Source organism: Vanacampus margaritifer, chromosome 7, assembly GCF_051991255.1.
Source record: "Vanacampus margaritifer isolate UIUO_Vmar chromosome 7, RoL_Vmar_1.0, whole genome shotgun sequence".
Taxonomy (NCBI): domain Eukaryota; kingdom Metazoa; phylum Chordata; class Actinopteri; order Syngnathiformes; family Syngnathidae; genus Vanacampus; species Vanacampus margaritifer.
The window spans coordinates 16,760,617-16,788,011 of record NC_135438.1 but is presented as its reverse complement, the minus strand read 5'-3'; the positions used below and the strand labels follow the sequence as shown (position 1 = coordinate 16,788,011).

Here is a 27,395-nt window from a genome sequence, read left to right as displayed (position 1 = left end):
GCTGCTATGACAGATATTATAATTAAGCTTTTATTTTGAAAGACACAACCGGAATGCACCTTAAATTTCTTGCCTACCTTGACAGATATCGTGTTCGAGTGCAACGCGCCAAGGCGCACTTCATTCTACTCTCTTCATTCTCTCTGCAGCAACAGCGAGAGTCCATCAACGCAAAAGACATTTCTAGACAGAGAAAGAGCGTAGAAGAGTTGATTTATTAATCAAACAGGTCAGTCAGCTCAGTTTCTTTCTTTTTTTTTACATTCTTTTCTTTCTTTTTTTCTTTCTTTCTTTGCTGCACTCGGTGATGCGTCTTGGTTGCGCGCCTTGGACTGTGCCTGAATTGTGATGGACCTCCGAAAGTGTGTATGTGTCCCCAATGGTGAGGACTGAGGACATCTGCAAGCTTAGGTAATACTACTACTACTACTACTAATAGTAATAATAATAGATAATAGGGATTATTATTCATTCAATTTTATGCAAATGAATATGTGGGGGCCTAATAAGTTATGACTGTGAAATTGATAGATCACATTCTTGTCATACAGCAAAATTTCAAGGGAGTGTGGTGGTCAAAGTTATATTAGGTGCAGTGATCACATTCAGCATGAAATCTGTGTTAATTCTCAGAACTCACTAACAACCTTGTCCAAGAGGTTTTGTTTTTACCCACATCACAATAACTGGCCTTACTGCCAGTCAGCAGGATTATGCAAAAACTGCCGCTTTGCCACTCACTCAAGTTTCTTGTTACAATCGAAAACACATAAACACAGTGGAAACATATTGAATTGTTTGAATCTTACAATAGACACAACGCACGCTTAATGTCCATTGAAGTCTTTGTTGCCATTATCGCTGTAGTTAAAAGTCAAGTTATTAAGGGAACTTTATTGATCAATAAGCGAATGGGAGCAGAAAGTTGTGATAAAAGACAAGGGAGTTAGTGCTCCTCTCAACCTTAAGTCCATTAATATATCAAATCATCATATATCTCACTATGAGTTCTACCACAGATTTATGATGATTCATTTGAAATCATCATTTATTAAGTACCTTTCATGTCAAATAAATTTCTACAGAGAACTCAATTGTTTTGTCCAATGCAAGTATTCACCACCAATTGATTGATGTAAAATTGGCTAGGGAGATCACAGATGTGTGAAGTGGGCACTTGGAGACCACAGTCCATCCGATGGTTCGTGTTGGTCACTCATTCATGCTAATGTTAATCTAAACTGTGGTTGTGTTTGAGCTATCGATGTTGAAGTATTGTACTCCAGCAGCCATTTTGTTGCAGCGGAACAGTAATGTGCCGTATGTAAATATTGTTCTTTGTTGTTGCCTTCACATACAGACAGTCAGGGTGCAGGCCAGCCAGTTGTTGTGGTAGCGTGCATGCAAGTATACGACTGTCCTTTTGATGAATTCAAAAACAATGACTCACGACTTTTGTTTCTTTTAATTATGACTCAAATCTCTTGTCAAATTTTTACACATGACCTTCTAGGATCTCATAGCTTGATTTAATGTGACATCATCTTATGAAGATATTTGTTACTGAAGCTTTATGACTTGGCATTCATGTAATGTCAGAGAGTGACGTCACCTTGACTGTGTGACATGGAGTACGAGTCACTTTCATCCATCCATCCATTTTTTTTTTAACCGCTTATCCTCACCAGGATTGCGGGTGTGCTTGAGCCTATCCCAGCTGACGGGGTACACCCTGAACTGGTCACCAGCCAATCAGTCTAAAAAGATGCACTTTCAACTGTTTATTCAACAACATTCGCTCAGCATTAAATACAAATACAAAAGTGGCACAAATGAAGGGAAGCAAGGAGGCAAGGTCGGCATGCAGGAGTCTCTAAAACTTTTTCACAAAAAAAAGGTAAACAAGGTGCTTGGAGGAATCAAAACATTAAATGATCAAAGTCCAACAAAACAAGATTCAAAGTAACAAACCAATATCACTCAGCACAAAAGGGAAACAAAACATGACCCAAAGAAACGTGATTGACATCATCAACAGAAATAATAAACTGACAAAGACAGAACAAACCAAGGAATTAAATACAAGCAAACTAACGAGACAATGATGTACACCTGGACAAGACACAAGTGGCTGGAGGGAGCTGACTAGTTGACACAACTTCACACAAGGGACTGGGCTGAAGAGAAGAGGTGGAAATAAAAACCTAAAGAGCAAGAACACATAAAGTTCTATAGAGTAAATTAAAAAAAAATTGGGTCCCACTCTAAGGCCCCGTCCAGACGGAAGTTAATGTTTGTTTCTCAAACAAATCTCGTACGCACAGAAGCATTTCAAGACTTGCGTGTGTCCAAAAGAAGACGCTGAGGATGTTTAGCGGCTGTAATGTATATGCCAAGTCTGGAGTGGCGCTGTAGCGCAGCCACAGGGAGTTAACAGGAAGCGTAGAGGAAGAATCAGCGAAGAAGACGGACACTTTTATTTCTAACTTCATTGCAAACTACAGAACAAACATGGCTTTGCATGTATCAAAACAACATGAAAAAGACGAACACAGGAGAAGTGAAGTACAACACCGCTTGTTGAATGTGCGAATAAAGAAGCAAAATATTTTGCTGCAAAAGCATGAGCAAGCTAAGGAGGTTGCGCAAAACGACTACGACACGGCTATCCGCCATTGTTGTTGACAGACTGACGGTTTGCGCGCAGTCACGCGAGAATTGGCGCGTACGTCATGAATCTGCGACAATGCGTCGTCGTTGAGCTGCGACCATTACGTCATCGCTGCAGGAGTATCCTGCATATGGTGTCTAGACGGACGCGTACGGGGCGCGTTTTGAAATCTTTCTACTCTGGAGCCCGCTTTCAAAAGTGATCGGTTTCAAGCTTCGAAACCGCGCCATCGTGTGGTCGAACGGCCTAAACGGTAAGAAACTTGTGAGGATACATTGAAACTGACTTTTGTGTGTGGACGGGGCCTAAACAGAGTAAAATTTTACACTTGGAAAATAGTCAAATATTCAGAGTAAATTTTATTCAAAATATATTTAGTGTCCACGAGAGAATTTGCCTTTCCCATGAAAAAAAACTATTAACGATTTTTCACTCAATAATTCGAAATAAATTTTGTAAGGAGAGATTTTGACTAAATTCTACTAGTTTATTTAGTAACAAACAAAAAACAAGTTACACAAGGGTTGAGGAACGAACTCATGACCTCTAGCTTGGGAGTCTGCTGCTCAACCACCTGAGCTAGGCCACTCCACCTTTGCTTAGCCTTTATCCAAAAAGAGACCAAAAACAAATACTCAACCCTTGAGTGACTATTTTGTTTTCTTTCTTCTTTTTTTTTACTCTCTTTCAAGTGTAAATTTTTACCCTGTTTCAGGTAACACAGGAGTTGAGTGAATATCCAAGGTTGGGGCAGCTGGTTATGCGGCTCCTCTCTTTCTGTTTCAACTCTATTACATCCTCACTGTATATTCTCTAATAATTACTCTTGGTTATTCATGCTTGACACCACAGACATTATGATGTCAATTTCCATGGTTGAGCATGCAGTCGGTAATCACTCCTGCTGTGGTTTTATCTTCCCCGTGCAAAATTACTGACATGGTTTGTGATATGCGATATGATATAACTCGTGAATGAAAGCGGCAACAACATCTGCTCTCATCATCATATCATCTCACATAAGAAGTCCGATGATTCCGGCCAGATCAATGCAGGTCATCGGTCAGTTCGAATACACAGGACTGTTCAAACATGACAGAAAATAGTCCCCTTTTGTACTTCTTCGTTCAGTCATTTTGAAGAACCCCCCACCCCCCCCCCCCCCCCCCCACACACACATATATATTATGCTGAAAATGCTGTATTAGTCCTTGCTGATTGAATGCTGATTTCTTGCTGACGTGTTTGGAATGCGAAACCGACATGTGAAAGCATGTCCTGAATATTTCATCTCTCTTTTCTTTGTATGATCTTCCATTTGATCTGCCTCTGTTCTTTATTCATTAGCGGGCTCCGGTTCCGGTTGGCTGACCATGCATGGGGTCTCTTGTCACGCCTTTCTTATGCAAAGTCAGTAGTACATCATTAACAAATGCACAATGTTAATGTAGGTTCCAGCATTTTTTAGTTTTAGTTGTTGTTTGTTTACGCTTAGCTATAATAAACTTGATAATGAACTTATGGTGTGGTGGTACATTCGCCTGACACTTCCCACTTTTGTATGAGTTTGAGTCTGCAAGGTTGTGTGTCTCTACGTGTGGCTTGTAAGGGACCGGTTCATGCGCCAAGTCAGCTGGGATCGGCTCCAGCGTCATGTGAGTCTGAAAAGGATAAGCAGACTGGATGGATGGAGGAATTAGTTGCAAGTACAGTATTGTAGGTTCAATTCTTTCCTCCCCCCCCCATCATTTTCTTTCACAATAATGACTTTTGAGTGAAAATATAGTGAGGCTTAAAAGCAAGGTAGTGCAGTAAAGAGGTGGGCCGCGCTTGTGTGTTCTATGCATGCATGGCGAGAGAAGGTCTGCGCTACAAACACAATTGTTTATTTAATCAACACAGACCGTGACCGGTCAGTGACGCATGCTGCGTCTCGCTCACACGCACGTTCATGCGTTTATGCACACACGTGAACACACGTGTACGTGCACACACACACACACGTAAGTGTCCCTCCATGGTAAAATCACATTAATACATTTCCTCCTAGTCCAAGGCTGATGTCATCAATTTGGCTAAATAAAATGTAAATGACCACAGGCAAGGAAAGAGGTCATGTTTGCCTGTTGCCATGTAGCAAAGAGAAGGCGAAAGTCTGTTTTTCGTGCTTGCAGAATGGTATTTTTTCCACACTTTGCCATTTACAACTGTGTTATGAATGTTGTGACAGGACTGTTGCACTTATGTCAGCAGTGGTTTGTTAATATAGTTGTATATTCTTTTGAATGTGGCACATTCTTTTCTCAACCACTTCTTCTTCGTTCGCCCTCTGTAAAATTGAAGGTAATGCAGTCCTCTAATATACTGTAGCACCGCCCCATAAAAACACATCCTTTTATGATGTAGTCAATGCTGTGCATGTTAATGTATTATCATGGCTGTTTGTTTGTCACTAATTCAAACAAATCTTTTCTTCATGCTGCTCGCCAAGGTCTCTGATTGCTAATGAAATGTAAAAAGCTGGAATCGCTGCATTTCATTCATGGCGAACCTGCGTCAGCTCTCACTTCACCTCTCCTGCATCCAAATATTTCATCTGCCCTGCTTACTTTATAATGGCTGATAATCCTCAACGTTATTTATATCTCGCTTCGCTCTATTATCCGCTACATGCATCAGATCCTGCTACTTTTCTGACGGCTGCTTCTCAAATCACCTGATTCCTTATCCCTCAACATGTTCTCATGCACACGAAGGACAAAGCATTCATTTGACAGCTAGTGCTGTCGTGCTCTGGTGAGGCCTTGAGATCTCTTTCCCTATTGAAGTGAATGGAAAGGCCATGAATTAATTTTTTTTGTTTGTTTTTATGATGAAAATAGAACTCTATAATATATTTGTTGTAATAACTTAATTAACCATAATTAAAACAATTTTATATCAACACAGAGCTCCTCTTTGCCCATTCAACACCTTCATTTTGAGCACTTGACAAAGGGTCTCTGGAAAAAAGTTAACTCCTAAGTGAAGAGAGTAGAAGATATGATAGGAAGATAAAATATTCTACAGGGAAAGACAGGTGACTAAGCAGGAGGATGACGAGAGACAATTGTCAAATGCGGTCATGTATGACATTTTGACACCATTAACACATTTCGTCAAGCCCTTTTCTCCCTTATGACCGACTCACGATTATCAGATTTGTGACTGGATAATCTAGCTACTATGTGCATATATAAAGTATGTGAATGCTCTTATGGGATATCACTTACCCCTTGATGCCTTTCATTGACCTCTAGTTAATGTTTTAGTCATGCTGCCCGTCTGTTGTCATGGCTGCCGTTGTTCTGACGACCATTATCTCTGCGGGACAGTGGGCAAGTTTGATAATGCTGCTAATTTAAGGTCAGGTCATTATGAAAATAATTAAATGATGATGGTCATGTGGAGTGAATGGTGAATTCACAAAGATCAGCAGCCTGCCAATATGTGAGCCGGCATAACAAAATGAGTCGGAAGTCGCCGTCGGTAGATTCCGAGAGAAAAGGCAATAATGGTTCAGATTGAACTTCCACCACTTTCCTCTCCTCTTTGAAAGTTTTGTTTTCATAAAATATATAATGTGAAAAAAAATCACATTTTATAGTCAGTACTTAAAAAAGAAATCACTAATTATCTCAAAATATGTGTTGCTATTTTCTCACTTTTTTAATAGTAGTATGTCATTTTGAGCTAATAAAAAACACAGGATCGTCCATAAGCAATCCCCATTAACATTAGCATAGCAATTGTTGTTACATATTGTATCTACCTTTTCATATCTGTGGTAATGATGTAATGAGTAGCGTAGCACAAAACCTTATTTCTAGAATATGGCTTAGATAACAAATTTTCCTATGCCGCGTCATTGCTTTATTGTGCACTTAACATACATGAGCAGTTGGATAAATAGTAACATTTTGTCATAAGTAACTTTTTCCCCAGCTGTGTCATGATCTGAGCTGTCAGACTGCGCTCAGTTGTTGTCGTTTGCTGTTGTGTTGCAGCCAGTTGACCACAAGGGGCGCCAACGTGACTCACAAAGCTGTTTTCATTCATGTAATCAGTCGGCGTATTTAAGAGGCAGTCCAAGCAGTTACCAGTTGTCGGACGATTCACTTGCCAGCCACCAATGCCCAAGCTGAATCGCGACTTTCGCGACCGCGATTCTCATCTTGCCTTGCACAACGATCTTGCCTTGCCCTTGTAAGTTTTCTAGTAAAGTGATTTTTATATTCTGCCTCTCGCCTTTTTGAGTAAGCACGTTAAGTTATTCTCGTTGCCATTTTGTTGCAAGTGCTTTCTGCCTTGCAAGCGATTTCTGTTTGGATTTTTGTGTGTGTTTTGTATAAATAAATATTGGAAACTGCTCTGCTGTCCGCGTTTTCTGGGATCCACACCCGAATCATAACAAGCTGAAAGGCTCAATTTCTGCAAATATTTTCCACTATTCATTCTGACTAGTTCTAGAAAGCTAGATCAACTCAAATGTCTTCTTCAATCAACCGCAGTTTTGACAGTGATCAATAGTTAACTGATCAGAAAGTCACATTGATAATAGCTGTATATGATGATGATGATGATAGTGATTATGCCCAATAATAGCAGACATGAATATAATGGATCTCAATAAAAACATGTAAATGAGAAGAAAAAAAAATACAAAACATAAACAATTTTCGCATCATGTATGGAAGTAAAAATGGAGCTGCGTGTAGGGGCACATCTCATTTCTCTATTTGCAACTTTCAGAGTTGTTGCTTTGCTCCTCTGTTTATATGCTAACTTCTACTAGAAGTTCCATCAAGGACCCAAATACATTGACAGTGGAGCGTGGTGGGAGCAATTAGAAACATTTTGAAGAAATTAGATGTTCGCTCCATTTCGTGATGACGTCTACTAAAGATGACGTCCAGTTATTGATGCGATCTGCATGGCTGAAATATTACCATCACAACAAATGTCCACTTTACGCTTTATGTTTCCAGTGAGATTAAATTTAAAGAGAAATCTAAAATTAACACTGGTAGTCTTCTGAACTTGGCAGATACAAAGATGTTCCTGAGTGGTCTATCCCCCTCGTCCCCCCAGCGCATATTTGTTTGGCTTTTGATGACTAATAGGTCTGATGAGCGTGACCTGAGCATCCATACTGTAGACGCATCAGATATATTTCCAATTTAGATCCACTTAAGAAAAGAGGCTCAGGTCGGATTTAAAAAAATGGAAATTGGATTTGTACGTTTGTACGAAATTCGATTTGTTCTCAGACAGCACATGTGTGCTCATCGTAAAAACTGTCAATCTTCACTTTGGTGCTCGGGCAAGTGTAGTTTACCGTGTTTGGGAATTTGGAAGACGTTCAGGTGCACCGAGGACATTTTCTTTTACATGCTCCTGGTGCACATAACAATTTGGTGACCAAAAGTAGATTATAGACTGGGTGAAACCAGGTCTAAATTGTGGTACAGATGGATAATATGATTTGGGTGAATTTGACTGGGGCACAGGCAGACATATTGTGTGCTTCACTGATTTGTGTGCTGGATGTCATTCATAGATATGACAACAGACATTGAACATTCTGTATCATTGTAGAAATCAATTCATTGAACGCATCATTAATATCATCTTTCTTCCTATTAAAACACCCCATAGAACGTGAGGGCTGACTGGTCACCAAACCGCGCCCTGAATTTCTTAGACATAAGAGAAAACTGAAGGAAGGGGGGGTGATTTTGAACTTAGCGACAAGCTCATCTTTTTGCAGCAGTGAGCGGGGGATATCGTTCCTCAGATGAGTCCGGAGATACAAATTATATTCCATCTCCCACCGTCACAGTCCTCATGCAGATTTTGCATACAGGCCTTATCGACATTTGCTGCCATATTGTAGCAGTTGCACTTTTTTCTTTTCTTATTAGGGGACCGCTTAACCGAGCTGTGCCGACTGGTCATTTTGTTCCGCTCCTTCTGAGCGGTCATGTGACTGTCACATGACTAACAGCTTACTATTAATTTTAAACTGTTATAGTAATATTCATTGTTATAGTATTACAAATTTGAAAACACAACTACAAATGTTGTGTTATCAAAAATTCTGTTTAATAACATAATAGGTCATTATGCGCTGCAGCATTTTTTTTTTAATGACGGTATTGAAAGTGATACCGTTGCCATTTTTAGACACCTCTTGATACCGTATTACCGTTTTACCGCCCAACACTACTCTCAAGTGACATGTCAAATTTTGGTAGTTGAGACATTTGGAAAATAGGAGGCATCATTCAATAATGCAAAATCATTTAAGATCAGCAGATTAGTCAAACTTCGACAAGAAAGATGAGGCAGATTGAGAGAAACAAGACACACACTTTTTGGCTAAAGCGTTATTCTGTTCAACTGCCTTCTTTTTCAAATATTAGGATATGACCCAGCATGGATTAAGACTGTTATGACTCATTTATAAAATGCTATTTACAATACAATGAATTTTGTGAGAACAGTTTATGGAAGTCACTTTTCTGTTTGAGGATGGTGTCATAGCTTAATACCAATGGATTTTGTTTTCATCACAATATCCAATATGTAGCTCATGAAAAAGGCTTGTTCGTCTTGGTGATTTTTATACTTTGGGTGATTTATTTTTCCAAATTACAAGCAGACTCACTCACAAGGAAACCTGACATCTTGTATTGCAGCCTAGATACATTAAGAAGAAATGTTCGGTGCTCTAACTAACACCCATGGGTTACAAATAGAGCAATTCAAGAGACAAAATTGCAAATGAAATATGCCTGCAAGTTAAGGCAAGACATTCAAGGAAAATTAAATGACAGAATTTTTTCCTAAGAAAATATATATTTTTTAAATTAATGAAAAAACACAAATCCTATAGAGCAAAATAAAAATGAAGTGGAGGGAAATCATTAGAAAGAGTAGAGAAAAAAAGTAGAAAAAGACTTGAATGAACCCTTGATAGCATTTGAAAATTGCAAATGGTCATAAAACGGTCAGTTGAATGTTTTTAACTACTGCATAGTGAGCATGGGAATGTTCACCGCCTGCTGTCATGGTAACACATTCTCTGACAATGCAATTGTATTTCAAAATCTCACAGTTGACTAATTCTCTTAGATGGACAAATTTGCATTTCTTTCATGTTTCATATAGTTTATTGCTTTTAGTGAGTCTACTTGCTTGACAAGAAGTAATGCTTGATGGAATTGCTTTTCTCCTGCAGTTTGCAGGTAAAGCAATCTTCAGGATTACAAAAGTGTAGCTGTGGGGTTCTCCAAACCATATTTAGATTTAAACTATTTACATCCACGGGAGCCAGCAAAATAGTCTGGAGCCCTAATAGGGGGGCTAGTCCTGCACGGTGATGTTCTTCTCGGGCCAAGAGCTGTCAGATGCTCAGAGTGTTGTCACGGTGAAGTATACACAGCTGTTGCCTCTTAGGTGCTCTGAAACATGGAGGACCAAAACTGCCAAAATTCAAAATAAATAAATGACTAAATAAATAAATAGATCGCTAAAAGTGAAAATAAAAATGTATATAAAAATATATAATTTGAAAATTAAATAATAAATAAATGACTAAAAGTGAAAATAAAAACGATATAAAAAAATATTATTCAAAAATAAATAAATAAATAAATATTTACGTGTGTATATATATATATATTTTTTTGTTGTTGTTGTTTTTATTTCCATTTATATTTAATTTTTGGGATTTAATTTGCGAATTATATATTTTTTATAACCATTTTTATTTTCACTTTTAGCGATTTATTTATTTATTTAGAATTTTGGCAGTTTTGGTCCTCCATATTGAAAATGCAGCAGCATGTCTTTTTGTTGCACCTCTCACATTGAAGAATGTAAGCAACTTGACTTTGACAACGGATTTCAACTGTCAAATACCGGCTTTGAGGGTGAGACAAGTGCTGTAAATGTCCTCTAGGGAGGTGAGAGACGTTCTCATGATCATGTCACGATGGTGCAGCAGAACAGGATGCTCTCTATGGTTCTTCTATATAGAAGGAGCACATTATGGGGATTGAAGTCTGGCTCTTCTCACCTTGCGAAAGAAGTAGACAGGTTTGAAATATATCTTTTGCGACACCAGTCCTCAAACCTTTCACACGCATCTCGTATCATTTTATGTTTCTGCAATTGGGTAGCCATTCGACTGAGCAAATAAGCAGCAGTGAAAAAATAACGACTACGGTCATAAGATGCAATTTGGTCCGAAATGTGTCATAAAAAAGCAGCGTTGGATTCAGGCTGAATATTGCTTGTGATGAACCAGTTAGTTTTCATGTTTGTTTGTTTTATGTCTAATCTTTTTTATTTTACATCCAAGCCTGCTCTGAATCCATGAATCTGAAAATGTCAGCAATAACTGTTTTCCCCATGTGTGAATGTGCAATGTCATCTACAATTGAGTTTGTGTCCAACATCTTACATTTGTTTTCACCTGGGTCCCATGATTATCACATAAAACAACACATGTGCTGTCATGTAGAAATACCCCCAACACACACACTGAACGTACACAGCATAATAACAAGCACTGTTGAGTCCCTCATGTTTGCAGTTGTCACACGTGTGACTCTGCATTCATCAATGCAGGACAGACAGGACACATACTGACACAAGGCATTTCTCCAGAGATAGATAGATAGATAGATAGATGGATGGATAGATAGATAGATAGATAGATAAATAGATAGATAGATAGATGGATAGATGGATGGATGGATGGATGGATGGATGGATGGATGGATGGATGGATGGATGGATGGATGGATAGATAGATAGATAGATAGATAGATAGATAGATGGATGGATGGATGGATGGATGGATGGATGGATGGATGGATGGATGGATGGATGGATGGATAGATAGATAGATAGATAGATAGATAGATAGATAGATAGATAGATAGATAGATAGATAGATAGATAGATAGATAGATAGATATTAATATGGTATTTATTAGAGACTAGTGTTGCAGCCAACTTTGACTAGCAAAACACATTTCTATCCATCCGCTCACATTATTACTTTCAAATCTGCTTGTGAGCATTGTCAGCTATTGTTGTCTGGCTCGGACTGAGGATGTGGCTCTTAATGTCCTCAAAGGACACTAACAATCTTATGGAGCCAGACAAACCTTTTCCCCGATGTTCTCACTCTCACTATGTTGCTTTCCTTCCTTTTCTATGGTCACAAATAACCGTCAAGAAGCTCATGTGGACTCCATATCCATGAGCACTGATTTGCCTTTACATATTACATTTCGCTGGCGAACAGAAAATAAAGGCGTACATATTTCCACCGAGTGGTACATTTCAGTTCACTTTGTAACAGTAAACCCTGATCGGGCTGGTGTTTTCACTGCAGGCTGTGTATAGATGGAAAGATGATAGCTGAGTCAGTTATGTAAAGTCTGTGATGTCATACCAGCGTGACACAAATGTAACCTGCCAATTAATTCAACAAAGAAGAGGGACAGTCAACAAAAGACAACAATGGAAGATGTCCATCTCTTTCTGTTTACGTGGCTGTTTTATTAACTTAATCCTCCCATCACGTTCTGCATAGTTTGAAAATTCTGAGGAGACTGTGCTGAGTCTAGCTTTGCCAAAATGGTGCCATACCACTGCTGAAAGGTATGGTTGCCATGAAAAAAGATGCTGAGTTTTACTAAACTTTGTGAGAATTTAGCTTACTGTGTATCATGTAAGCTATATTTGCGGCATTGAGGTGGTGGGGTGCTAAATGACATTCTTTTCATGGTCCCCAAATGGCTGTCCCTGATCTCAGGCCAAGTCCTCCTAATCTCATTAGAATGAAGGTGATCAATGAGGTAAATTCATGTTGGGCCCTTGTTTACGTGCCTAGCGCACGTTTATTTCGTTTTAATTGTCCACATGAGTCTGGATTTCCAGGCTACTATTGTGGACCTATGCTACTTTGTAATCCACTCTCCATGTTTAAACGAAGGGTATATGCGTTAAATTGCACTTAGAGGTATTTTTCATTATTATTAAAAAAAAAAGATAAATAGAAAGCTGTCTTCATTTATAATTATTTTATAAAACACTAGCTTTAAAAAAACAAAAACAAAACTTTTTTTTTTTTTACTCAAAATGTCCAATATGGCCATATGGATTTTAGGAACACAACTTCAAGTGCATTTCAAGTGCAATATAACATAAGGCAGGATAAAATAATAGAAAATAATTATGTATCTTGCCTTATATTGCACTTTAAGTTGTGTTCCTAAATCCTTACGGCCATATTAGACATTTTGAGTTAAATGTTTTTTGTTTTGTTTGTTTTGTTTTTAAAGCTAGTGTTTTATAAAATAATTATAAATGAAGAACATTTTCTATTTATCTTTTTTTTTTATAATAATGAACCTCAGAGTTTGAACATCTCGGAACTCGTACAATTCAAACTTCAACCCAAAAATCTGAGTAAAAAAAGCCTCGGAGTTTGAACTCATTTTCGGAGTTCGAACACCCAAGCAAAGCAAGCTAAGCCGAACATACCTTGAAAACGGGTAGCTGAGTGAAGCCGAATGCCGAATGCTCACGTTGCGGTAATTGAGACGATGTACTGCTCATTTCCAGTCAGATCGTGAATACTCCCGGAGGTGCTCCATACTCGCGAGTGCATTTTGATTTTTCCACGACAATTTTCTTTGCCATGGGCCCAAAGAAAGACAACAGTGCCAGTGGCAGCAAAGAAAAACATACAGTGCTTCGAACCACAGTGGAATTAGGAAGGAGATTATCGCGCCATTGTAACTACCGTGACTGACTACTTCTGTAAATACTGGCACGAGGACTCGCCCTTAGCTGCCCAACAACATGCCTGACGGTCAACAACGCACACAAGGACCGCTTAGTAGTCTAACAATATGCCCAAAGTAAAATACACAAACTTAGCAGTGAACTAAAGCAAGCATTAACATAGCATTTATCATCCACTGATGCCATCATACCACAACAGGTAAGGTATTATTATTGTTTAAATACGGTACTGCACTGTAAATGGGAAAAACATAAATAGAAATTGAAATAGGAATTTTCTGTTTTTAGAGATTGGGAACAGATTAATTGCATTTACATTATTTCCTATGGGAAAAAATGTTTCGGAGGTAAAACAATTCAGACTTTGAACACTTCGCAGGAACGAATTATGTTCAAACTCCGAGGTACCACTGTATATATTTTTTAATTTAATGGGTAAAAGCATTTTATAAAATAAATGAAGACAAAATTCTATTTATCTTTTTTTTTTTTGCTGATCCGAAAAACAATCCCATCTGTGATCCGATCCGTGACTTTTGTGATCCGTTGCGCCACTAGTGTTTGGGTACAAAAACAATGAGGTGGTCAACAAAAAATGGATTGCGGTGTGTCCAAGATTAGAACACTGACGGAGAGACTTCCAACTTTGCTCAACATCTGAAATTGCACAAAGAACGCTAAAGTAAGCTAATGTCAGTTTATCAGCTAATTATCGTTGCTAGCTGCGTAGTTAATGAGATTGTAAACTTACTTTGACCACATTGCAAACACGGTAATCTGTTGCACCACTCAGGGTTCACTCCCTGACTCCTACTTTGATGCTCACCCCAAATAATATAATCTATGATGTTGTTAAAATGACTCGAAAGGACTTGAAACGCAAAGTGTAGGACTTGTGAACCGCTTGAGACTTGTCAGTCTTGACTCGGGACTTGACTCGGGAGTTGAGGGCAAAGACTTGAGACTTACGTGTGACTTGCAAATCAATGACCACCTCTGGCATATGTGCATATTGTACAAATGTCTGAAGCTCTTTCAAGTGGTCTTCATGCTTCTCCTCAAGGGTTCATTTCTCATAAACTCCACTTCAAACTCCAAGTATACACCAATATCCACAGAAATAGAAATAAGCTTGTGATCCTTGTACAGATGTAAAAAAAGATATTCAGGTATCAAAAACTGTAGCACATAAAATGAAGATATTGCTCACTAAGCAATTTGCACTGTTTCTGAAAAGATGTTGCTCGCTTCAGTTTGAAAGAGAAGCAATACCCTGAATGGCCTCATATTGGCCTTTCTTAAATCACTTTTGGGAAAAGGAGACATCTAATGTGACTTTATTGTTTGCAGTTTGGAAAGATAATATTTGGGTAATGATTCACTTTGGTTTTAAAATTGTGATTGAAAAGCAAGGGTCGTTTGTCACCATAGCAACATAAATAACTAAAAAACATTTTTGTTACATTTGTCCATAACTTCTTAATGAGATCATATTATACCATCTATACTTTTGCAAACATTGATGTGCAGTCTGCTGGAAAATGTAAATTGCAACTGTGTGTTGTTTTTCGAAGAAGGGAATTTTTATAGGAGCTGACGTCGTTTGCTTTGAAGATGCTTCAACGAGGAGGTGACAACTACTGTGTACGTTGTGACGCTAACATATCAGGTGTGTCTCAATGTCAGGACCGGGCAAACAATGCTGAAGACAAACAGACTGGAACAGAATGGAATTTGAAACGTTTTAGCCAAAAATGTTCCCACACATAAGATGTTTTTTGCAGAAACGTTTCAGATTCCGTTTTATTCTCCAACTTCATTTGCAAAGATGTTCAACTGATTCTTCAAAATAAGGCCAAGTTTCAAGTCTTCAGAAGTATAGCTGTAATAAAGCATTTCAATTGCGAGGAATGTACCCACTGCTTAATCCTTGACTTGAACTCATTGAGATTCAGGTATTGTACCTGTCCATCTATTTTCTTTACCACCTGTTCTCATTTGCGTCACCGGTAAGCTCGGCCCTATCCCAGCAGACAATGGAAAGATTTGCATTGAGAATACTGTTCTTCATTCATGGAGATCTAGACTGTGATGTTTGGTGTCACAGCTTAACCTTGATTTTTTTTTTGGAGCCGTTTATAACATCTACTGGTAGCCATCCTTGGTAGCATTGAAAGACTAATTGCATTGCAATTGGAGTAACAAAGAAATGCATGCGGAGTGGTGAGTCTAGTAGGTCTTGTGAATATATACATATGTATATATATATATATATATATATATATAATATTAGCCACTTTCTCACCACTGTCCAACTTTTTGATATTGGCAACCAAAGGGACAGACAGACAGACAGAAAGACAGAGATGAGCGGTGCTGCTCGCCGGATGTTTTGACAGAAAGAACTACAGTACCGTAATGTATGATGTGGCGCACACTTAAAAATATGAAGTTGGAAACGCAATACGGCATTTTATGACATTTATGTACATCAGTCAGCAGTTGTTCATTTCTACGAATGTTCCTAAGTCGGGCGTTTGTAACACGAGGGGCATCTGTATTCTTCCAAACAATCCAGTCAGTGCAATTAAAACAGTCCTGCAGTGCCAGCTTTGCCTCGTTGGGACACTTCCAGGAGAAGGCAATATCTGTTTTCAAGTGTGGGAAGTAAAAGTAAAAAAAATGTCCGAAATGTGAATGCCAAACTAAAAGTACAGATGCTGATAGTTTGTAACTCGAGGGGCATCTGTATTCTTCCAAACACTCCAGTCAGTGCAATTAAAACAGTCCTGCAGTGCCAGCTTTGCCTCGTTGGGACACTTCCAGGAGAAGGCAATATCTGTTTTCAAGTTTGGGAAGTAAAAGTAAAAAAAAATTCTGAAATGTGAATGCCAAACTAGAAGTACAGATGCGGATAGAGTAACAAATTGTTAGTTATCGGTTATTTCCCACCCCTAGTCTCTCACAACAGTGGCACCGGGCCCGGAGCGCCTCATGTGTGGGGCTTCCTCCTCTGTGCTCTCGTCCCCACCTCCCCTCTTCATCCCAGCTTCAGTGGAATGTCCCAGGTGTGTCTCTTCTTGGCCTTGCTCGTGCTCTGGAGCTGCACAAAGGTACGTCCTCCATCCTGACTCCATAATCACACTCGAGCGAGCATCAGGAAATGAACTCCTACCACAGGTGTCGTCTACCACATCCCTGGAGCGTGTCCAGGAACTGTGGAGAAGCTACAAGAACGAGTGTTTAGACTCTTTCAACTCTGCACCCCCCACAACAGGTGAGCCCTCGTCTTCCACTGCTTCGAAGTGTGTGCAGACAAACAATCGCGCTTGCGGATCCATCATACTCTTACCCCAGCAGGGTTGGTGTGCAACAGGACCTTTGACCAGTTTGCCTGCTGGCCTGATGGACTTCCTGGAACCACAGTCAATGTCTCTTGCCCTTCCTTCTTGCCATGGTATTCTCAAGGTCAGCTTGTATGATTGTGTTCCTGCTTAGCATCCACAGAAATGTGCCAGTTTGTATGGACGTCCAAAAATGCCAAAATAAAACATAAAAAAAATAATAATAAAAAATAATAATAAATACAAACAGATGTAACTCGTTAACTCATTGATTAATCACAAAAAAATTATCGCATTGTATCATGTATTAACCAGATAATCACACTGCTGATTTTGACTGCAGATGATCCTTTAGCTTGACAGCAGATGATTATCTTAAAGGTAGCACCAAAAAAAAAAAAAAAAAAAAAAAAAAATATATATATATATATATATATATATATATATATATTAGAGCTGTCAAACGATTACATTTTGTAATCAGATTACTCACATCTTAGAATTTTGATTAATCACGATTAATCACTTAATAAAAAAGGCTTTTTTTGTCAATATTTTTTCCCCGCCAGATTTGAAGAGCACCGGTTATGTGTTAATTCTTTTGACATATAAAGTTATGAGGACGTCTACAACACCTTTTGATCCACTGCACACGCTCATCCTCCTCTTTTTTTTCTAATCAATGAATTACTTGCAAAATTTAAAATGAGAAATAAATGACCCCAATAATTTGACATGAACAAATATTCTAAATGTCATACACAAACATTTATCATTCAGTGTCACACTAAAGGATAGTCTATGGTTAAAATTACTAGTGTGATTAATCAGTTAATTCATGATTAATGCGATATTTTTTTGTGATTAATGAATCAGGTAATGCTTTATTTTTAACAGCACTAATATCTAATATATATATATATATATATATATATATATATATATATATATATATATATATATATATATATATATATATATATATATATACATATATAAAATGAGATTCATAAAATAGAAATATAAAATATATATATATAAAAATATGGAAATAAATATATAAATATAATTAAATGTAAATCAACAAATAAAAACACTGCTCTCATATTTATATATTTATTTATTTCATGCTGCAGATGCCATCAGCATGAAATGCAGTACTAAGTGAAAAAAATAATTAAATTGATCCAATAATAGCTAAATCATTTGAATTGATAACGTTTTCTACTGTTCAAAGCAAATATACGAAGAGTACTGTGCATTAAGAACTATAATACAAAGGATTGATCAAATTAAAATTTGCATTGAATTTCTTATTGTGTTTATGGATATCTTCTCCAATGAGTCAAACTGCTCTACCACAGCCAGATTTGCTTGTCATGAGCTGAATGGTTTTATTTGTCCATAATTCTTCTTAATCTTCAGTATGTGCCTATTTCAACAGTCCAGCATGGGTTGGTGTACAGATTCTGTGGTGAAGATGGTAAATGGGCCCAGAAGAATACCAGTGAATGTGAGGATGACAAAGGCCAGGTGGGGTGTGTGTGTGTGTGTGTGTGCGCCCCTATCACAAATGATACACGCTGGTGTGTGTTTTCTTAATCGTCCTTCATGTTTAAAAGGCAGCCTTAGGCAGCAGATGGGTAGTTAATGTGAGGACTGGCTAGACATACGTGCTTTATGTAAAGTCATATCTCCCATCTGTTGTTAGAGCTCTTTTCATCTCTCATGTCTATGTATGTGGTTTAAAAGCTTTGCATGACAGTAAAACGCCACCTCTGCTATGTCTGCAGCAGTGGTATGGCCGCATCCTCGGTCAGTTTCGGATCATGTATACGGTGGGATACTCGCTGTCTCTTGGAGCGCTGCTACTCGCCCTGGGAATTCTCATCAGCTTCAGGTAAATCACCAAACAAAGGCAACAAATGGACATTACTGGTACTATAAATAAGGCTTCAATGAAGCTTACAAACAATATCAATATGGAAAGACTACAGTACTTACTGTAAATGAATTAAACTCTGCACCAGGAAGTTGCACTGCATGAGGAACAGCATCCACATGAACTTGTTTGCCTCCTTCATCCTGAGAGCCGTGTCCATTCTGGTCAAAGATGCCCTACTGACCCTTACACTGGACCCAAGGAGCAGCGGTCAAACTCGGGTTCAAACTTGGATCAACATACCGGTTAGAGAACATTTGACAATGACTGTTATTTAGAATTGCATTTGTTCTACCCAGGAATACTGATCACCAGCCCTTTCTCTGAACCACTCAGCCACTTTAGTCATAGAAGAATCTGTGACATTGTATTTAATTGCAGTGAATATGTCAGTATATACTGAAAGCTTGCATTGAATTTGAATTTTGAATATAAAACAGATGATATAGAAACAAAACTTAATAATGACGAATGACATCAAAAAGAACGGATTTGAAGTCATTTGACCCTGATTACTATTCAATATTGCATTTCTACAAATGAGTTGTTTCTAGCAGGGATGGAACCCACATCTTCCAGTGTGGCAGAAAGATTCAAACTACTAGCCTAAATTGTCTTGTTCAAAATCATGTCTTATGGTGTATTGATATTGAAAAGTGACATCTGATGCTGAAGGCAAGGCTGAATGGGGACAATTGCTTCTAATCATCCATCCATTTTCTTAACCGCTTGTCCTCACAACGGTCGCGGGGGGCGCTGGAGCCTATCCCAGATGGCTTCGGGCAGTAGGCGAGGGTACACCCGAACTAGTTGCCAGCCAAAGATGAACAACCATCCACACTCACAATCACACCTATGGACAATTTGGAGTGTTCAATTAATCTGCCTTGCATGTCTTGGGAATGTGGGAGGAAACCGGAGTACCCGGCGAAAACCCACGCGATCACAGGGAGAACATGCAAACTCCATCCACGTCTTCTGCACTGGGAGGCAAACGTGTTAACCAGTCAGCCACCGTGCCGCTCGCTTTTAATCATTTCAGTGAAATTATAATGCATTTCCTGATATGATAGTCGGTTAGCATGTAATCACTTAGCATAATTGCTATGGATACATTTGCTATGTACAGTCAGAGGTGGGATTCGAACCCGCAACCTCTTGGTTACTGGACAAAGGACTTAACCGAGTGCGCAACTCAGCAATCTGTTGATGATGAGAAGTTGTATGTATGAAAGTGGGCGTGGAAAGTGGGACTTTGAAAAAGTTCCATGTCAGTCCCATTGAAAATTAATGGGGAAAAGTTAATATTTAACGTTAAATTATGCGAGTACTGTAAGTAATGTGGAATCAGATGATAAATATCCAGGAAGGCGTGAATTTTTGAAGCAAGTTGAAATTTGAACGGTGTAAATTGGATGTATTATGTGGGAGTTGTTTCTCTGTGATAAAGTGAGGAGAATAAAATACTATAATAATAATAATTATAATAATAAGTAATAAAGGTTGGGAACAACATAAGTAGTGAGGCTGCATAGAACATATTATTATCAATTTTTTTTTGGGGGGGTTCACTTCTCAACCAATTCAGGGTGTACCCGCCTACTGCCCGAAGCCAGCTGGGATAGGCTCCAGCACCCCCCGCGACCGTTGTGAGGACAAGCGGTTAAGAAAATGGATGGATGGGTTGACTTCTCCTTTAAATGACATACATTTAGTGTTGACAGTGGCCCTGGCTAGTTCACTCATACAATAGACTACTAAAGTATGTGAACAGGGGTTACCTTAGCAACGACAGAGCCACAGTTTGGCAACTTTATTTCAATGCGAATTCATTACATATTGTCGCTTCATTATTCCTTGACTGAAAGGAGCAGTGTAACTCACAATAATGGACACACGTACACATACGCACATGCTTTTGAAATGACAGTCAAATAAACATGACCATGAGGCAATTAACACCAATAAATGAAAGAGTAAACCTGCGCAGCTGTGCACTTCTTGTCTTATTTGTCCTCCGCTGCCGTGCAGGCCGCGATGTGGTGTCGGGGCGCTATGGTGATGATGCAGTACACCGTGATGGCCAACAACTATTGGCTGTTGGTGGAGGGCATCTACCTGCACAGTCTGCTCGTCATCACCGTGTTCAGTGAGAAGAAATACTTTTACATTTACATGGCCATCGGTTGGGGTAAGTAGGAGTTTCTGGCATTGTCAAATAAGGACTTACATATAAGGAGTCATCATTAACTGTTTGGCACGATGATGGATCATTAGATTTTTTTGGGCCGAATTTGTCTACCTTTTAAAATGTTTCCCTATAGGGGGTGGGGGGACCCTCGGCCCTCACATTTCTGCTTCATTCTCAGGTGCACCACTCGCATTTGTTTCACCCTGGATCACAGTCAAGTACCTCTACGAGAATGAAGAGTGAGTGATCTTTTTCAACGTTATCGTAACCATCTTTATCAATGACCTTTAATGAGAAACGTGAATTTCATATATGCACGGCACGGCTCCTCATATTGAGAACAGTGGGTACAGTGTGTGTGTGTATATATGTATGTGTGTGTAGGTGCTGGGAGAGAAATATTAACATGGGATACTGGTGGATCATCCGTTCCCCAATATTGATTGCTTGCCTGGTAAGTTTTTTTTTAGTTTGTTTGCCTCTGTGTTTGTGTGGCGATTGTTCTATATGTTATATGTCTATATACACTTACAGTATGCTTGGCGGTATGTTAACTTATGAGCACAACAATAATTGTACAAATGCTAAATGTCGCTTGATAACACAAAAATGCTATGAATTGTTATCAAAATTCACATGAACATCTCTACCCATGTCAATGTCAATTTTTGAAAATATCAAAACATTTCGCACAGTATTTTAGATTTTATGGGCATTAAACCTTCTTTTTCTTTTTCTTTTTTTTACCATACAGTGAGCTCATAAGTTTACATAGCCTGATAAGCGGTTCAGATATTGGAAGATGGATATGGATGAATAATAATAATAGGAATAATCAGGTTGCAAATACTAAATTTAATATGGGATTATGCAATATAGTCTCTAAACTTTATTTGTGCACACTGAGACTCACACAACGCACCAACATAAACGCTTGAGACAAGTGGAAAGCTAATAACATAAGTGTTCTATCAAGTGATGTGTCATCAGAGAGTGTTCTGGACGAGCTCGCCGATATGTCTGTGTGAGTGTGCGTGCATTTGTTTGCTTGCTTTCTTGCATGTGAGTGTGGCTGAACAAAGCCTGGCAGGAAGTACTGCAATAAGTATAAGTGTTACAAAATGTAGTAACCCAGTTACAGTCATTGTCTCCTCTCATTACAGATCAATTTTTTCATTTTTATACGAATCATCAAAATCTTGATGTCTAAGCTCAGAGCTCATCAGATGAGATACACAGACTACAAGTTCAGGTTAGATCTTTTATTTTTATTTGAGAGTTGTTTCATTTCATCATATTGGATACAATTGCCGTACAATGAGCCCCGATATTCACGGGGGAGAGCGACCAAATAATTGATACCCCCCTCAAGGATGATGTAATTTGTGATTAAATGATAGATATAATTGCCTTAGTTAATAGTGTAGCAATGGTGAGTCACAAGACGGAAAGCGAGGCTTTACTTCAGCACAGGCAATGGCAGACAATTTGCCACTGGTTTGCAACAGTGAACAACATGAAGCAGGCCAAAGAACAAAACACACCATTCACACACAGTATACGCAACAAAACTTCATGAATAATAAAATAAAAGAGCAGGATAAAACATGCTATTCCTAACTAAGGCCAATAATCTCCCATTTGCGTTATTTTTTTTTAAAGTGGCTGTTTCTCAATATAAAGAACATCTTGTGAAATTGCGAAGTATGGTCTTCCTAACATCCCTAAGAGTGTTCTTCCTAAAAATGTCATTTTCTTTGTAAATTGGAACAGCTGTGTACTTGTTAATTTACCCCTCCCCCCTGGAGATTCTGATGTATCACACAATACCAGCGCAAAATGCATCATGGTATATTTTGGTAGCCACGCATTCAGAAGCAACAATCGATGCATCCTTTGTTTAAGCTAGTTGCCAAGGACAACATCCGGGTATGCTACGGTTCGTGTTGTATGCGTACTTTCAATTGGAAGAGTTCACAAGATCAGATAATAACACAAAATGAGAAACGGCTATTGAATCAGTTTCACACACATTTGTAATGCTGTTACGTCCTGCTTTCAGTCTTCTTTTGTCAAAGTTACATTGCAAATCAGTAGTGTGCCGCCACCTTGTGGCCAACAGTTACACCCAAAATTCCCGGTCCTGTCATTGATGGATGCCCACGTTTTCAGTGAGTGCTTTATGATGAGAAGCCTCGAAAAAAATACACGGACTGAGCAACGACTGAAGCAGGTTTTCGATCCAGGTCAGTACAGACGGTCCTTCTCGGTCTGTGTAGTTTTTGGAGGCTTTGCGTCATAAAGCTCTCGCCGAAAATGTGGGCATCCGTCAACGACGGAGAGACGAAAGTGCCCATCTCTGTTTATGAATACAAAAAAAAAAGCAAACAGTGAATCTGGAACCCGCGATAGAGGAGGCTTTTACTTTACTGGTAGTACTCCATATACGATTAGTCCAGCCTGTAATGTTTACGTTTGTATTTTGGTCCAGATTAGCAAAATCCACTCTGACTCTTATCCCTCTGCTGGGGATTCACGCCATTCTCTTCACCTTTGTCATCGACGAATCCGTCCCAAAAGGTTCCATGCTGCGCCTGATACGTCTCTTCTGTGACCTCCTGTTCAACTCCTTCCAGGTCCGAAGTAGTATACTGTGCATGCTTCATGGTTTGGTTCTCAAAGTAAATACGCTGCTGCAATATACAGATTTACATTTGGTCAAAGAAATTCTATGGTTTTGTGAATAAAGATGGGAAGTGAAGGTTCATATGAAAGTGTCGTTTTAAGTTAAGAGGAATCACTTCAATATTCCATGTAGCATTTCCCTTGCTTAACTTCTTTTGAGAACAATCCAAAGGGAAGGACAATTTTTTCCTCTCCTCTACTTTTCTCTGCAGGGGCTGCTTGTTGCCATCTTGTACTGCTTTGTCAACAAAGAGGTGAGGGGTTGGTGATCTTATATTGAAGGCCTGAGGTGCAGATGAATGACAACAGTGTCCTTGTTTTTGGTGTTTTTTCATCTCTGAAAGCTTTATTCTGCTACTGCTTTCTCTACTACACGGGACAAGCATATTGGCATTCAACTGATCGCTAAACTTTAAAATGCATCCTTTGGCCTAGAGACATCCATCCACTTGAGTGTCTTATTTAATCTCTCTCATCATCTTTATATGGCTCTCTGCCGGCGGCTATCCGCAATCCCATTATCCCCCAGGTGCAGTCAGAGATGCTGAAAAAGTGGAAGCGGTGGAAGCTGGGGAAGGACATTGACGAGGAGTACCGCCACACCCACAGCCAGACGCCGCACATCAAAAGCGGCAGCATGGCCACAGGAAACCTGCCGGATCTCTATGACAACAACACAAGCGACCCCAGTGGGGGCTCAGTGGGTACACTTCAACACAAAAAAGCCGACGGAGGCTCACCTGATGAAAGCCGCCAATTGGTCGTGTCCTACAGCAACAAACACTCCTATCACCTCTCCTTCCTGTCCCAGCGAGGACACGGCAGTCACGCCAGCACCTCCTCAGAAGAAATGTGTCTGAAAGAGAGGGCGCAGTGCCACTCTTACCCAACGGAAGGAGAAGAAGATGATGCTTGAGCCTTTCGTGAATGTGATGCTTTTAACCAAGGAACAAGTTTCGGACAAAACAAATTCTTATAGAGAAGTGGTTATTAACTTTGTTGGAGGTAATGAACCCCCACCAGTTTTCATGAGCAATCACAGAACCGTTAGAAATAAAATCAGATTTTCTTTTTACACTCAATTCTCTATAGTTATAGGGCAATAACCATGAAACCTCGGGGCAGCAGTTATACTTAACAAAAATATAAACGCAACGCTTACATTACTTGGCCTATCTGTGCTGCTCGACTTGTGGCTGTTGTGATTCGTCATCGTGTGATTTCTTCATACTATGACGAGTAAAAAAAAAAAAAAGGTGGTCAGACGAATATGTGTTATATGAATTTATAACGGAATGTATGGTGTTCCGCAGGGTTCAATTCCGGGGCCTCTCGTGTTTTCATCCTACTCAAATGCCTATGCCTACACAATGTCATTTTTATACAAACGTGGGTTGCCCAGGTGCCAGAAATCTTTTCCAAAGCAATTATTTCTTTGCAAACATAAACACTTTATACTGCTGCCGTCTCCTGTCACCTTCGGAAACATTCGGCAAACATCGGCGCATACCACGAAGTGCCTGAACTTCGTGTTTGTGAAGTCACTATCAACAAGAAAGTGATGAAAACTGTGGCTTTATGCTCTTTTAAAGGCATTTTTATTTAAATATCACAGTTTGTTAGTTTTCTGTATTAATAACATGTTTGTGTAGTGTTCACAATTTATTTGTGTATTGTTCAGAATTGTTCAACAAAGTTAGATGAAAAAAAGTGTTTGTGAAGTCACGTGTGATCACGCGAGAGCTTTCCCTCGGAGGACTGGATTCTTGACCAGTGGTGGAAGAAGATCTTTATGTGTCTGCGGAACTGTGATGAGATTATCTGAGCAACCCACACACAATACGACCAAAACTGTTAAGTGCCCGATTTTTATATCTTTATGTGTGGGGTCTGACAAAGATAGAAAATCTTTTAAGATTTGAAAATCCATATGTGTGTATCAGGCTTTAGACTGCCCACAATAAAAGGCCACTCTGAAAGGTGCAGTTTTTTTTTTAATTGGAGTGATTCTAGGGACCCAGAAATCAGTTTTCCACAAAGCTACACCTTTCAGAGTGGCCTTTTATTGTGGGCAGTCTAAGGCACACCAGTGCACTAATCATGGAGTCTAATCAGCATCTTGATATGGCACACTTGTGAGGTGGAATGGATTATCTCTGCAAAGGAGAAGTGCTCACTATCACTGGTTTAGACTGGTTTGTGAACAATATTTGAGAGAAATGGTGATATTGTGTATGTGGAAGAAGTTTTCGATCTTTAAGTTCATCTCGTAAGAAATGGGAGCAAAAACAAAAGTGTTGCGTTTATATTTTTGTTGAGTAGGATGTAAACACAAGAGGCCCGGAATTGAACCATGCGGAACACCATACATTCCGTTATACATGTGAATTCATATTACACATATTCTTTTTTTTACTCAACATAGTATGAAGGGATTACACTAAAAAATAAATCACACGATGTACCATCACAACAGCCACAAGTTGACTACTGACCGCACCAATTCCCTGCAGCACGGATAGTCCAAGCAATGTAACATGATCACCTGTAGCCAATGATGGCCAAGGGGGGGCGTATCATCACGAATCATTTCACCTCTGCCGAACCCCTGAGACTGACTCACAGAACCCCTGCAGTTCGATCGAACCCAGGTGAAGAGACTTCAAACATGCACAACGAATTAATGACAGCTCCAGCAAAGTCATGTACTGTAAAGTGTGTGACTGTGTTAGTGACTGTGTACTTTTAATGTTGGAATGATACTTTGTTGTGTGTGTGTTCGTTGCATTGGCTGCACATTTGTGGTACTTTACAATATGACTCACTCAGTATCAATGCCTTTAAAAAAAGAAAAAAAAGAATGTGAACTACAGCATGCATCACATTATCACCTAGTGCAGTCCCTAAAGTATTAGCGCAAAATGACCACAGTGTGTATGTCGCGTTGGTTAAACATGTTTTTCTAAGTGACCAAAGCCAAATGGGTAAAGCTGTATGAATTTAAACTAGTGTCTTTAATTATTACATGAAAATTCATTATTTATATTTTGGTGAATGTATAATGGTGAAACTGGTGTAATAATGTTTGTCTTAAACTATTATGTAAGAAGTGTACTGGCTACTGCATCTGGTTTTACGATGATGTCATTTTCACTCAATTACTTATAAATATACATGCATTATAAGAGCTGAAAAGCAATGCAACACAAATTGCTCTCTTGTGTTGCAGTAGATGCTTTAGATTACCGTCATCATGCTATTCTGTCATCGCTCACAATTTCAGCGCTTTATTCTATGGAACGGATGCATGCACGCACATAATTGAATGCGGAGTGTAGTCAAGGGAAGGTGATGCTTTTTTGAAAGGAGAGCACAGTTGTGGACTTGACCTTTTTTTTAGACACATTTTCTCCTTCCATTGAAGCAGAATGTGCCACACATAGCCTTTAAAAAAAAAATAATATATATATATATATATATATAGAGCCTCAGAGTAAAAAGTATTTATCTTTTATTTTTATTTATTTTTATTCAACTTGTATGGCAAAGATGAATTTACTGCACTGAAGTATGACAAAATGGAATTTAGACTGTAAATACACTGTAGGTAAAATATGATATTATAAAGACAAATACTGGTCAGCTGACTCAAATCTAATGAATATTATTTAAAAGGTCAGATGCAGCTGAAAA

General features: G+C 38.9%; 1 protein-coding gene across 3 annotated transcripts; it reads left to right on the top strand.

Annotated features, from left to right (window-relative positions):
• The first annotated feature begins 116 nt into the window (after window positions 1–116).
• On the top strand, window positions 117–27,395 carry gcgrb (glucagon receptor b). Of its 3 annotated transcripts, none has more exons than XM_077571972.1 (14): window positions 117–411; window positions 16,499–16,653; window positions 16,721–16,817; window positions 16,898–17,008; window positions 18,329–18,417; window positions 18,678–18,784; window positions 18,915–19,071; window positions 20,858–21,017; window positions 21,196–21,256; window positions 21,402–21,471; window positions 22,181–22,269; window positions 23,509–23,653; window positions 23,915–23,956; window positions 24,232–27,395. In XM_077571972.1, the coding sequence occupies exons 2-14, from the start codon at window positions 16,600–16,602 to the stop codon at window positions 24,616–24,618; spliced, it is 1,569 nt and encodes a 522-aa protein (XP_077428098.1). In that variant the 5' UTR covers window positions 117–411; window positions 16,499–16,599; the 3' UTR covers window positions 24,619–27,395. The 3 variants fall into 3 exon arrangements, with proteins under 3 accessions (XP_077428098.1, XP_077428100.1, XP_077428099.1); XM_077571974.1 differs by having other exon boundaries at window positions 118–411; window positions 16,901–17,008; XM_077571973.1 differs by lacking the exon at window positions 117–411 and having other exon boundaries at window positions 15,795–16,653.

Coding starts and splice junctions, on each gene's coding strand:
- gcgrb (XM_077571972.1), top strand. CDS start 16,600: ATGTCCCAGGTGTGTCTCTTCTTGGCCTTGCTCGTGCTCTGGAGCTGC. Junction 17,009..18,328: donor CTTGCCATGGTATTCTCAAG/GTCAGCTTGTAT, acceptor CTATTTCAACAG/TCCAGCATGGGTTGGTGTAC. Junction 23,654..23,914: donor TCCTGTTCAACTCCTTCCAG/GTCCGAAGTAGT, acceptor TTTTCTCTGCAG/GGGCTGCTTGTTGCCATCTT.